We start from the raw sequence: 13,853 nt of genomic DNA, 5'->3' as shown, positions 1-13,853 counted from the left end.
TCTACTTCCTGGAGAGTCTTCTTCACTTGGTAGACTTAGATACTGATACACCTACTTCCTGGAGAGTCTTCTTCACTTGGTAGACTTAGATACTGATGCACCTACTTCCAGGAGAGTCTTCTTCACTTGGGTGGATATTATGAAGGGGTTTTCTTCACCATGGAAAGGATTCCGCAATCATCCACCACGGCTGTCTTCTGTGGACGTCCTGGCCTTTTTGACTTCCAGAGCTCACCAGATGCTCTTTTTTAGCAGAATGTACCAAACTGTTCATTTGACCGCTCCTAACATTCCCGCCATCTCTCTGATGGATTTCCTCTTTTTTCAGTCTGTTTCACTTCCTTTGAGAGCTTTTTTGACCACATGTTGTGGGTTCACAGCAACAACTTCCAAATGCAAATACCACACCTGGAATCCGCTCCAGACCTTTTACTTGCTTAATTGATGATTGATTAATGAGGGAATAGCCCATGCAGCCCATTAAATAACTTTTGAGATAATTGTCTAATTATCTTTTGTCCCTTGAAAAAGAGGCAGCGACATAGTAAAGAGCTGGAATTCCTCAACTCTTCCTCCAATAAGGATGTGAATCCGCTGAGATTAAAGCTGAGGGTCTGCACTGCGCCCCTACTGACTGTGTAACGGGATCTACAATATGTTTTACTAAACGGCTAAAATACCAAAACCTGTGTTACTGTCCAAATATTTCTCAACCGAACTGTAATGGATAATTTCCTGTAGCAAGATAGATCGATAATCAGCCACTTAGACAAAACAGCCTGTGTAGTCCCAGCACCCCCGGCCCATGTAGTCCCAGTAGTCACAGCACGCCCCCGGTCCGTGCCTCCCAGTAGTCACAGCACGCCCCCGGCCCATGTAGTCCTAGTAGTCACAGCACGCCCCCGGCCCGTGCCTCCCAGTAGTCACAGCACGCCCCCGGTCCGTGCCTCCCAGTAGTCACAGCACGCCCCCGGTCCGTGCCTCCCAGTAGTCACAGCACGCCCCCGGTCCGTGCCTCCCAGTAGTCACAGCACGCCCCCGGTCCGTGCCTCCCAGTAGTCACAGCACGCCCCCGGCCCGTGCCTCCCAGTAGTCACAGCACGCCCCCGGTCCGTGCCTCCCAGTAGTCACAGCACTCCCCCGGTCCGTGCCTCCCAGTAGTCACAGCACTCCCCCGGCCCGTGCCTCCCAGTAGTCACAGCACGCCCCCGGCCCGTGCCTCCCAGTAGTCACAGCACGCCCCCGGCCCGTGCCTCCCAGTAGTCACAGCACGCCCCCGGTCCGTGCCTCCCAGTAGTCACAGCACGCCCCCGGTCCGTGCCTCCCAGTAGTCACAGCACGCCCCCGGTCCGTGCCTCCCAGTAGTCACAGCACGCCCCCGGTCCGTGCCTCCCAGTAGTCACAGCACGCCCCCGGTCCGTGCCTCCCAGTAGTCACAGCACGCCCCCGGTCCGTGCCTCCCAGTAGTCACAGCACGCCCCCGGCCCGTGCCTCCCAGTAGTCACAGCACGCCCCCGGTCCGTGCCTCCCAGTAGTCACAGCACGCCCCCGGTCCGTGCCTCCCAGTAGTCACAGCACGCCCCCGGTCCGTGCCTCCCAGTAGTCACAGCACTGCCGTCCTGTGTCATTACTGGTATCACTCACCGTTTTCCTGGTCGTTTTCTGCTCGCAGTCGCAATTCCCCAAGTTGTCTCTCCAGCTCCCACAGCTGCCGGTCCAGATCCTGAGGAAGAGGAATGTAAGCGACACGTACAGGGATGATGGGTGTTATTAGGAGTGAGCCAATCGACCCTAGGATCACAGATGTTTCTGTACAGCATTAAAATGTATGGGCTCTGCGGAGCCCAAGTTCGTAATGCCCGAAGTCGCATGAGACTACAGTGAATTATTACGGTATTACTATCTGCGGCTTTGTGCTGGCTGGTACCTCGGTATCGCAGCCCACTTCGGATTCCTATATGAAGACGCAGATATGAATACAGCAGTAATTCACCGAAGTCTCGCGCCATACGAACTTAGGCTCCATGGAGCCCATACATTTTAATGCTGTACGGAAACCGCTTTAAAAATGAAGGTTTTGAACGAATGGACTTCGGATCTCTGATTTGAGGGTTGATTCGCTCAAGACTAATCCACATACAGGGACGGATGTTATACGCATGTGGGCACAATCACTGGTCCCTTCCGTTAACAGAAGGAAAACCCACAACGGTCACTGAAATAACGGAAACTGACTAAAGTAATAAATAGAAATTTCCAGAGAATCGGCGAATGAGGATCAGACGTTGCTTCTGATGACCCCGGCCGGACGCAGACGATGGGAGTCCTAGAGAAGACTGAAGATTATGTGACCAGAGGGACGTCCTGTACTGACCTCACAGGTGTCTTCAGACTGGTAACCAGTCCGTCTGCCTAGACGGTGAGAAGTGGTCCCTGTGTTGGTTTCATGGCGGGCACCACACTGAACACGGACCAAAGAAAGCGAAGGAGAGAACTATCTCAGGAGATTAGAAAGAACATTCTAGACCAACATGTCTATAAGACCATCTCCAAACGGCTTCATCTTCCTGTTACTACAGTTGCGCATATTATTCAGAAGTGAGTCTACAGGACTGTAGCCGACCTCCCTGGACGCGGCCGCAAGAGGAAAACTGATAACAAATCGAAGAGATGAATAATAACAACAGTAACCAAAGAGCCCAGAACAACGTCCAGAGATTAGAGGTGAACCCCGAGGTGCATCAGTGTCAGATCGCAACACCCGTCAAACCCCCGAGGAGGAAAGCACTGCTGAAGGTAAATCCTAAAAAAGGGAGACTGGAATTGGCCGAAATGCAAACTGACAAGCCCCAAAGCTTCCGGAGAACGTCCCCCGGACACGAGACAAGACCATCAGGTCGAAGGTCACAGATACAAGAATGAAGCAAAGGAAAGAAGATTGGGGCAGATTTATCAAAACTGCTGCAAAGGAGAAATGACTCCGCTGAACCGCGACGCCCGATCCTCAGGAAACGTCTGCTCATTACTTTTATCAGTTTCCGTTATTTCAATGACCGGTGAGAGGTTTCCCTTCTTTAACGGACGGAACCAACAATTGTGTCCACGTGTGTATATGGGGTGGATGGAAAGTCCTCACATGGGCACAAGTCCTCACACCCCTCACATGGGCACAAGTCCTCACACCCCTCACATGGGCACAAGTCCTCACACCCCTCACATGGGCACAAGTCCTCACACCCCTCACATGGGCACAAGTCCTCACACCCCTCACATGGGCACAAGTCCTCACACCCCTCACATGGGCACAAGTCCTCACACCCCTCACATGGGCACAAGTCCTCACACCCCTCACATGGGCACAAGTCCTCACACCCCTCACATGGGCACAAGTCCTCACACCCCTCACATGGGCACAAGTCCTCACACCACTCACATGGGCATAAGTCCTCACATGGGCATAAGTCCTCACATGGGCATGTCTTCACATGGGCACAAGTCCTCACACCCCTCACATGGGCACAAGTCCTCACACCCCTCACATGGGCACAAGTCCTCACACCCCTCACATGGGCACAAGTCCTCACACCCCTCACATGGGCACAAGTCCTCACACCCCTCACATGGGCATAAGTCCTCACACCCCTCACATGGGCATAAGTCCTCACACCCCTCACATGGGCATAAGTCCTCACATGGGCATAAGTCCTCACATGGGCATAAGTCCTCACATGGGCATAAGTCCTCACATGGGCACAAGTCCTCACACCCCTCACATGGGCATAAGTCCTCACACCCTCAGGGTCCTCACATTCTGCTCTCTCGCTCCTTGTGCTATCAGTTCCCCCATCGTTCTGCCCTCAGTCCCCAGAACGAGAAAGTGAGAAATCTTCACTAATTTACTGCGAGGGGAAAATAACATCTCACATGGACAAAAGTCTTCACACCCTTTACTCAGGACGTAAGTCTTCGGCCTCTTTTCTTGAGGTATAAGTAAAGGTGTGAGGACTTATGTCCATGTGAGGGTCCGTGTCCACCTGAGGTCCCGTGCCCACCTGAGGTCCCGTGCCCACCTGAGGACCCGTGCCCACCTGAGGACCCGTGCCCACCTGAGGACCCGTGCCCACCTGAGGTCCCGTGCCCACCTGAGGTCCCGTGTCCACCTGAGGTCCCGTGCCCACCTGAGGTCCCGTGCCCACCTGAGGTCCCGTGCCCACCTGAGGTCCCGTGTCCACCTGAGGTCCCGTGCCCACCTGAGGTCCCGTGCCCACCTGAGGTCCCGTGCCCACCTGAGGTCCCGTGCCCACCTGAGGTCCCGTGCCCACCTGAGGACCCACCAGATGCATTGTATAAAGAAGGAGAATTCTATTTCACGGGGATGATGGGTGTTCTATACGGGGAGGATATGGAATACACGGGGATGATGGGTGTATTTACGTGGATGACAGGTGTTATACTCGTGGGATGTATAAACAATCACTACTACCCTCATCGTCGCCGTCTGCTCACCTCTCCGCCCCGCAGCGCCCGCTGTACTCGCACCTCCTGGCGGTCCCGCAGTAATTTCAGCTCGCACAGCCCGGCCACACTTCCCCGCAATAACTGACGGAGCCTGCCCCGGTCCACAGAGCCTCCGGAGCCCAGCATATCACCCCGGAGCCCGCTGCGATCTGACTGAGGAGCCGCAGACAGAGTTCATTGGCCCGGTGCGCACAATGGACCAATCACAAGCCGACGCTCCGCGTCTTACCCAATCACAGCCAAGAAAATTCTGACAAATCCCGCCTGCCCTACAGACAGCCCGGATCAAAAAGACAGTAAACCCGCCCACCCATCAGTCAAAGCTTTTACGTCAGTACTGTCTGAACCAATCACAAGGCGACATATTTACATATTCGTGATTGACAGTAACCACGCCCAACATTTGGTAGTTGACTAAGTGACGCCTCCAAGATCAAGTTGTCTTCATAGAAGATGAATGACATTCAGCTCAGCCAATAAAATCTACTCGAGGATTGTGTCAGCCAATTACTGCGTAGGACCTGACTTCCAGAGAGCCAATTAACATACAGTTGCCTAGGCTGCAGCTAGAAATACATGCTATCAGCTGGACACGCCCACACTACGCTGCCACGTCGAAGGAGAGACTGAAGAGCTATTTAATATTCCACACGGCGGCACCGATGGGTGGGGCCTGATTGACGAGTCGTCATGATGAGGGCGGGACTAGACGCAACGAGGCGGGGACAGAGACCGGAAGAGCCGCTGTTTATTTGTGTCTGTGTCAATAAAGTTTAGGGCGACTGACGTCACAGGTTGCGGGAAAGAGGAAGACACGTGGGCAGCGGCTGATGTAAAGAAGCTACAATGTAACTAGCGGCCGATACAGGTAACGACCGCCCCTCCCCCATGGAGCTAACCACCGCCCCTCCCCCATATAGCTGGTAGTGACTGCCCCTCCCCCATGGAGCTAACGACCGCCCATCCCCCCCATATAGCTGGTAGTGACTGCCCCTCCCCCATGGAGCTAATGGCCGCCCCTCCCCCATAGATCTGGTGATGACCGCCCCTCCCCCATAGATCTGGTGATGACCGCCCCTCCCCCATGGATCTGTTGATGACCGCCCCTCCCCCATAGATCTGGTGATGATCTCCCCTCCCCCACCTCCCCCATAGATCTGGTGATGACCGCCCCTCCCCCATAGATCTGGTGATGACCGCCCCTCCCCCATAGATCTGGTGATGACCGCCCCTCCCCCATAGATCTGGTGATGACCGCCCCTCCCCCATAGATCTGGTGATGACCGCCCCTCCCCCACCTCCCCCATAGATCTGGTGATGACGGCCCCTCCCCCATAGATCTGGTGATGACCGCCCCTCCCCCATAGATCTGGTGATGACCGCCCCTCCCCCATAGATCTGGTGATGACCGCCCCTCCCCCATAGATCTGGTGATGACCGCCCCTCCCCCATAGATCTGGTGATGACGGCCCCTCCCCCATAGATCTGGTGATGACGGCCCCTCCCCCATAGATCTGGTGATGACCGCCCCTCCCCCATAGATCTGGTGATGACCGCCCCTCCCCCATAGATCTGGTGATGACCGCCCCTCCCCCACCTCCCCCATAGATCTGGTGATGACCGCCCCTCCCCCATAGATCTGGTGATGACCGCCCCTCCCCCATAGATCTGGTGATGACCGCCCCTCCCCCATAGATCTGGTGATGACGGCCCCTCCCCCATAGATCTGGTGATGACGGCCCCTCCCCCATAGATCTGGTGATGACCGCCCCTCCCCCATAGATCTGGTGATGACCGCCCCTCCCCCATAGATCTGGTGATGACCGCCCCTCCCCCATAGATCTGGTGATGACCGCCCCTCCCCCACCTCCCCCATAGATCTGGTGATGACCGCCCCTCCCCCACAGATCTGGTGATGACCGCCCCTCCCCCATAGATCTGGTGATGACCGCCCCTCCCCCATAGATCTGGTGATGACCGCCCCTCCCCCATAGATCTGGTGATGACCGCCCCTCCCCCATAGATCTGGTGATGACCGCCCCTCCCCCATAGATCTGGTGATGACGGCCCCTCCCCCATAGATCTGGTGATGACCGCCCCTCCCCCATAGATCTGGTGATGACCGCCCCTCCCCCATAGATCTGGTGATGACCGCCCCTCCCCCACCTCCCCCATAGATCTGGTGATGACCGCCCCTCCCCCACAGATCTGGTGATGACTTCCCCTCCCCCATAGATCTGGTGATGACCGCCCCTCCCCCATAGATCTGGTGATGACCGCCCCTCCCCCCATAGATCTGGTGATGACCGCCCCTCCCCCATAGATCTGGTGATGACCGCCCCTCCCCCACAGATCTGGTGATGACCGCCCCTCCCCCCATAGATCTGGTGATGACCGCCCCTCCCCCCATAGATCTGGTGATGACCGCCCCTCCCCCCATAGATCTGGTGATGACCGCCCCTCCCCCCATAGATCTGGTGATGACCGCCCCTCCCCCCATAGATCTGGTGATGACCGCCCCTCCCCCCATAGATCTGGTGATGACCGCCCCTCCCCCACAGATCTGGTGATGACCGCCCCTCCCCCATAGATCTGGTGATGACCGCCCCTCCCCCCATAGATCTGGTGATGACCGCCCCTCCCCCATAGATCTGGTGATGACCGCCCCTCCCCCACAGATCTGGTGATGACCGCCCCTCCCCCACAGATCTGGTGATGACCGCCCCTCCCCCATAGATCTGGTGATGACCGCCCCTCCCCCACAGATCTGGTGATGACCGCCCCTCCCCCACAGATCTGGTGATGACCGCCCCTCCCCCACAGATCTGGTGATGACCGCCCCTCCCCCATAGATCTGGTGATGACCGCCCCTCCCCCACAGATCTGGTGATGACCGCCCCTCCCCCACAGATCTGGTGATGACCGCCCCTCCCCCATAGATCTAGTGATGACCGCCCCTCCCCCATAGATCTGGTGATGACCGCCCCTCCCCCCATAGATCTGGTGATGACCGCCCCTCCCCCATAGATCTGGTGATGACCGCCCCTCCCCCATAGATCTGGTGATGACCGCCCCTCCCCCATAGATCTGGTGATGACGGCCCCTCCCCCATAGATCTGGTGATGACCGCCCCTCCCCCATAGATCTGGTGATGACCGCCCCTCCCCCATAGATCTGGTGATGACCGCCCCTCCCCCACCTCCCCCATAGATCTGGTGATGACCGCCCCTCCCCCACAGATCTGGTGATGACCGCCCCTCCCCCATAGATCTGGTGATGACCGCCCCTCCCCCACAGATCTGGTGATGACCGCCCCTCCCCCATAGATCTGGTGATGACCGCCCCTCCCCCATAGATCTGGTGATGACCGCCCCTCCCCCATAGATCTGGTGATGACCGCCCCTCCCCCCATAGATCTGGTGATGACCGCCCCTCCCCCCATAGGTCTGGTGATGACCGCCCCTCCCCTCATAGGTCTGGTGATGACCGCCCCTCCCCCATAGATCTGGTGATGACCGCCCCTCCCCCCTAGATCTGGTGATGACCGCCCCTCCCCCCATAGGTCTGGTGATGACCGCCCCTCCCCCCATAGGTCTGGTGATGACCGCCCCTCCCCCATAGATCTGGTGATGACCGCCCCTCCCCCATAGATCTGGTGATGACCGCCCCTCCCCCACCTCCCCCATAGATCTGGTGATGACCGCCCCTCCCCCACAGATCTGGTGATGACCGCCCCTCCCCCATAGATCTGGTGATGACCGCCCCTCCCCCATAGATCTGGTGATGACCGCCCCTCCCCCATAGATCTGGTGATGACCGCCCCTCCCCCACAGATCTGGTGATGACCGCCCCTCCCCCATAGATCTGGTGATGACCGCCCCTCCCCCATAGATCTGGTGATGACCGCCCCTCCCCCATAGATCTGGTGATGACCGCCCCTCCCCCCATAGATCTGGTGATGACCGCCCCTCCCCCCATAGGTCTGGTGATGACCGCCCCTCCCCCCATAGGTCTGGTGATGACCGCCCCTCCCCCATAGATCTGGTGATGACCGCCCCTCCCCCATAGATCTGGTGATGACCGCCCCTCCCCCATAGATCTGGTGATGACCGCCCCTCCCCCCATAGATCTGGTGATGACCGCCCCTCCCCCCATAGGTCTGGTGATGACCGCCCCTCCCCCCATAGGTCTGGTGATGACCGCCCCTCCCCCCATAGGTCTGGTGATGACCGCCCCTCCCCCATAGATCTGGTGATGACCGCCCCTCCCCCATAGATCTGGTGATGACCGCCCCTCCCCCACAGATCTGGTGATGACCGCCCCTCCCCCACAGATCTGGTGATGACCGCCCCTCCCCCATAGATCTGGTGATGACCGCCCCTCCCCCACAGATCTGGTGATGACCGCCCCTCCCCCCATAGATCTGGTGATGACCGCCCCTCCCCCATAGATCTGGTGATGACCGCCCCTCCCCCACAGATCTGGTGATGACCGCACCTCCCCCCATAGATCTGGTGATGACCGCCCCTCCCCCACAGATCTGGTGATGACCGCCCCTCCCCCACAGATCTGGTGATGACCGCCCCTCCCCCACAGATCTGGTGATGACCGCCCCTCCCCCATAGATCTGGTGATGACCGCCCCTCCCCCACAGATCTGGTGATGACCGCCCCTCCCCCATAGATCTGGTGATGACCGCCCCTCCCCCATAGATCTGGTGATGACCGCCCCTCCCCCACAGATCTGGTGATGACCGCCCCTCCCCCATAGATCTGGTGATGACCGCCCCTCCCCCACAGATCTGGTGATGACCGCCCCTCCCCCACAGATCTGGTGATGACCGCCCCTCCCCCACAGATCTGGTGATGACCGCCCCTCCCCCACAGATCTGGTGATGACCGCCCCTCCCCCACAGATCTGGTGATGACCGCCCCTCCCCCATAGATCTGGTGATGACCGCCCCTCCCCCACAGATCTGGTGATGACCGCCCCTCCCCCCATAGATCTGGTGATGACCGCCCCTCCCCCATAGATCTGGTGATGACCGCCCCTCCCCCACAGATCTGGTGATGACCGCACCTCCCCCCATAGATCTGGTGATGACCGCCCCTCCCCCACAGATCTGGTGATGACCGCCCCTCCCCCACAGATCTGGTGATGACCGCACCTCCCCCCATAGATCTGGTGATGACCCCCCCTCCCCCACAGATCTGGTGATGACCGCCCCTCCCCCACAGATCTGGTGATGACCGCCCCTCCCCCACAGATCTGGTGATGACCGCCCCTCCCCCATAGATCTGGTGATGACCGCCCCTCCCCCACAGATCTGGTGATGACCGCCCCTCCCCCATAGATCTGGTGATGACCGCCCCTCCCCCATAGATCTGGTGATGACCGCCCCTCCCCCACAGATCTGGTGATGACCGCCCCTCCCCCATAGATCTGGTGATGACCGCCCCTCCCCCACAGATCTGGTGATGACCGCCCCTCCCCCACAGATCTGGTGATGACCGCCCCTCCCCCACAGATCTGGTGATGACCGCCCCTCCCCCATCATCCTCTGATGTTGTCTCTCCCCAGGCTGAGGATGCGCTGCCCGCTCTGCCACGTCCTGCTGGCCCTGACTCTGCTGTGTAACCTGCTGCTTCTGTACTACACCTGGCGCCTCCGCCCGGAGCCGCGCCCCCCGTCTTCTCTGTCCGCGGGCATCACTGTCATTGTGCGGGAGTTCCGCCCCTTTGAGCATGGCCTGGCGGAGTTACAGCGCTCCTTCCTGCGCGCCCGCCCTGCACTCCAGATCCTGGTGGCTTCAGAGTTGGCTCCGTACCCGCCGGTCCCTGGCATTTCCCTGCTGAGGCTTCACCCATCCCCGGAGCTGCCCAGCGCTGCCGCCCGCCTGGAGTCCCATGTTCACACCCGCCTGGTGGCGCTGGTACCGGACGGGTGTGCCCTGGATCCTCCTGATCTCCTGGAGCGGATGGCTCGTGGACTGCGCGACGCTGCGCCCGGAGTCAGACTAGTGGCGGCCGGAGCTGGCGCCCCCCTGCACTGCCTGCGCCTGAACGTGTCTCGGAGGGAATGGACGGCACAGTACCGGGTGGCCGGCGGCGGAGAGTCCTGCGGAGCGGTGGCCGGAGCGGCAGTCCTCCTCATGCGCTCCCGCGACTTGTTTGACTTGCCCTTTCCTCTCTCCCGCCCCCTGCTGGCGGCCATATTTATTCAGGCGGCTCTGCGTGGGTGGAGGGTGAAGGTGATGGATGACGTCATGTTTCCTCGCACTCCGTTCCCGGCCACAGACCACGGCCGCTGGAAGGCAGAGCAGGCGGAGCGGGCAGAGGAGGCAGCCACAATGCGGGCACTGGGCGTGAAGCTGCTGCGCGGACTGGATGGGGGGGAGCGCTGGTTTGGCTGCACCAAGGAGACGCCCCGCTGCTTTGGGACTGTGGTTGGAGAAACCCCGGATTACCTGCACGAGGGGCGCTGGACCCCCCCCTGCTGCCTCCGGGCCCTCAGGATCACAGCGCTCCACGTCATCAAGGTCCTGGAGGCAAACAACGTGCGGTACTGGCTGGAGGGGGGGAGCCTGCTGGGGGCCGCCCGCCATCGGGACATCATCCCCTGGGACTATGACGTGGACCTTGGCATCTACCTGGAGGACGTCGCCCTGTGCCCAGAGCTGCAAGGGGCCCACGACGGCTCTCTGGTGGATGAGGAGGGCTTTGTGTGGGAGCGGGCCGTGGAGGGCGACTTCTTCAGGGTGCAGTACAGTCAGACCAACCACCTCCATGTGGACCTGTGGCCCTTCTACCCCCGGGATGGACTGATGACCCGGGACTCCTGGACTGGTCACCCGCAGGACATTGAGTTCCCAGAGCGCTTCCTCCGGCCCCTGCAGACGCTGCCGTTCGCCGGGGCTTTAGTTCAAGCCCCAAATCGCCACGTGGAGCTGCTGAAGATGAAGTTTGGGGAGAGAGCCATAGAGGAACCCGAGTACCCCAACCCGGCCCTACTGAGAATGGGGGGGGCGGTGAGACCAGAGCGAGGTCTGAAGGGTGGGAGGGGGCGCAGGACGATAGGGGGCGCAGGACGATAGGGGGCAGATAATGGCTGAAATAAACAAATGATGTTCACTGCATGGACTGTGTATATACCCCGGAGAGCAAGGGGCGGATACATGTATATATCGTATATACCCAGGAGAGCGAGGGGCGGATACATGTATATATTGTATATACCCCGGAGAGCGAGGGGCGGATACATATATATATTGTATATACCCCGGAGAGCAAGGGGCAGATACATGTATATATCGTATATACCCAGGAGAGAGAGGGGCAGATACATGTATATACCCCGGAGAGAGAGGGGCGGATACATGTATATACCCCGGAGAGCAAGGGGCGGATACATGTATATATCGTATATACCCAGGAGAGCGAGGGCGGATACATGTATATATCGTATATACCCCGGAGAGCGAGGGGCAGATACATGTATATATCGTATATACCCAGGAGAGCGAGGGGCGGATACATGTATATACCCCGGAGAGCGAGGGGCGGATACATGTATATATCGTATATACCCAGGAGAGAGAGGGGCGGATACATGTATATACCCCGGAGAGCGAGGGGCGGATACATGTATATATCGTATATACCCAGGAGAGCGAGGGCGGATACATGTATATATTGTATATACCCCGGAGAGCAAGGGGCGGATACATGTATATATCGTATATACCCAGGAGAGCGAGGGCGGATACATGTATATATTGTATATACCCCGGAGAGCGAGGGGCGGATACATGTATATATCGTATATACCCAGGAGAGCGAGGGCGGATACATGTATATATCGTATATACCCCGGAGAGCGAGGGGCAGATACATGTATATATCGTATATACCCAGGAGAGAGAGGGGCGGATACATGTATATACCCCGGAGACCGAGGGGCGGATACATGTATATATCGTATATACCCCGGAGAGCGAGGGGCGGATACATGTATATATCGTATATACCCAGGAGAGCGAGGGGCGGATACATGTATATACCCCGGAGAGCGAGGGGCGGATACATGTATATATCGTATATACCCCGGAGAGCGAGGGGCGGATACATGTATATACCCCGGAGAGCGAGGGGCGGATACATGTATATACCCCGGAGAGCGAGGGGCGGATACATGTATATACCCCGGAGAGCGAGGGGCGGATACATGTATATACCCCGGAGAGCGAGGGGCGGATACATGTATATATCGTATATACCCCGGAGAGCGAGGGGCGGATACATGTATCTATCGTATATACCCAGGAGAGCGAGGGGCGGATACATGTATCTATCGTATATACCCCGGAGAGCGAGGGGCGGATACATGTATATATCGTATATACCCAGGAGAGCGAGGGGCGGATACATGTATATATCGTATATACCCAGGAGAGCGAGGGGCGGATACATATATATATCGTATATACCCAGGAGAGCGAGGGGCGGATACATATATATATCGTATATACACAGGAGAGCGAGGGGCGGATACATATATATATCGTATATACACAGGAGAGCGAGGGGCGGATACATGTATATACCCCGGAGAGCGAGGGGCAGATACATGTATATATCGTATATACCCAGGAGAGCGAGGGACGGATACATATATATATCGTATATACCCAGGAGAGCGAGGGACGGATACATATATATATATCGTATATACCCAGGAGAGCGAGGGGCGGATACATGTATATACCCAGGAGAGCGAGGGGCAGATACATTTATATACTGTATATACCCAGGAGAGCAAGGGGCAGATGATGATGCACTGTTATGTGGGGATCTGTGGATGATGCACTGTTATGGGGGGATTTGTGGATGGCACTGTTATGGCGGGAGCTGTGGATGGCATTATGATGGTGGGGGGAATCTGTGCCGGGAACTGCTATATGTGTCATCCACAGATCCCCCCATAACATTCCCATCCACAGATCCCCCCATCATAATGCCATCCACAGAACCCCCCCCCCCCATCATTATCCCATTCACAGATTCCTGTGAGGTAGAAGCCAATTTTCCCCGCACTAGCAGCTAGCAGGCAGGCCGGGCGGCCGTAACTCACTGAGGTCACGTGCCTGCTCCACCTACTTCATTCATAAAGTTCATAAAACCACATTGTGTATAAAGACCCCCATACAGGACCTACAATGTCTCCCCCCCTGACTGGGAGATAATCAGGTTAGACACTGTAGTAACCTAATAATTTCCAGACAGTAAAACCACATTGTGTATAAAGACCCCCATACAGGACGTACAATGTCTCCCCCC

General features: G+C 57.7%; 2 protein-coding genes across 5 annotated transcripts in view; one reads left to right on the top strand and one right to left on the bottom strand.

The window, feature by feature from the left end:
• Window positions 1–4,716, bottom strand: part of LOC121009295 (guanine nucleotide-binding protein G(I)/G(S)/G(O) subunit gamma-8-like) — a 48,520-nt gene extending 43,804 nt beyond the window's left edge. For 2 of the 4 annotated variants that reach the window (XM_040442307.1, XM_040442310.1), the window contains exons 1-2: window positions 4,507–4,716; window positions 1,645–1,723 (exon numbers count right to left, since the gene is read on the bottom strand). In XM_040442307.1, the coding sequence (XP_040298241.1) occupies window positions 1,645–1,723; window positions 4,507–4,644 (217 nt within the window). In that variant the 5' untranslated portion in view covers window positions 4,645–4,716. The remainder of the gene's footprint in view (window positions 1–1,644; window positions 1,724–4,506) is intronic. The other 2 variants (XM_040442311.1, XM_040442312.1) reach the window with 2 other exon arrangements.
• Window positions 4,717–5,224: 508 nt separating this feature from the next.
• Window positions 5,225–11,759, top strand: LOC121009294 (fukutin related protein). Its single transcript, XM_040442306.1, has 2 exons — window positions 5,225–5,386; window positions 10,099–11,759. The coding sequence occupies exon 2, from the start codon at window positions 10,106–10,108 to the stop codon at window positions 11,609–11,611; it is 1,506 nt and encodes a 501-aa protein (XP_040298240.1). The 5' UTR covers window positions 5,225–5,386; window positions 10,099–10,105; the 3' UTR covers window positions 11,612–11,759.
• The last annotated feature ends 2,094 nt before the right edge of the window (window positions 11,760–13,853 follow it).

Source organism: Bufo bufo, chromosome 8 (assembly GCF_905171765.1).
Source record: "Bufo bufo chromosome 8, aBufBuf1.1, whole genome shotgun sequence".
Lineage (NCBI taxonomy): Eukaryota > Metazoa > Chordata > Amphibia > Anura > Bufonidae > Bufo > Bufo bufo.
This window is presented reverse-complemented; position numbering and strand designations above follow the sequence as displayed.

What these genes read in the sequence shown, in the direction of transcription:
- LOC121009294 (XM_040442306.1), top strand. Translation starts at nt 10,106, where the DNA reads ATGCGCTGCCCGCTCTGCCACGTCCTGCTGGCCCTGACTCTGCTGTGT.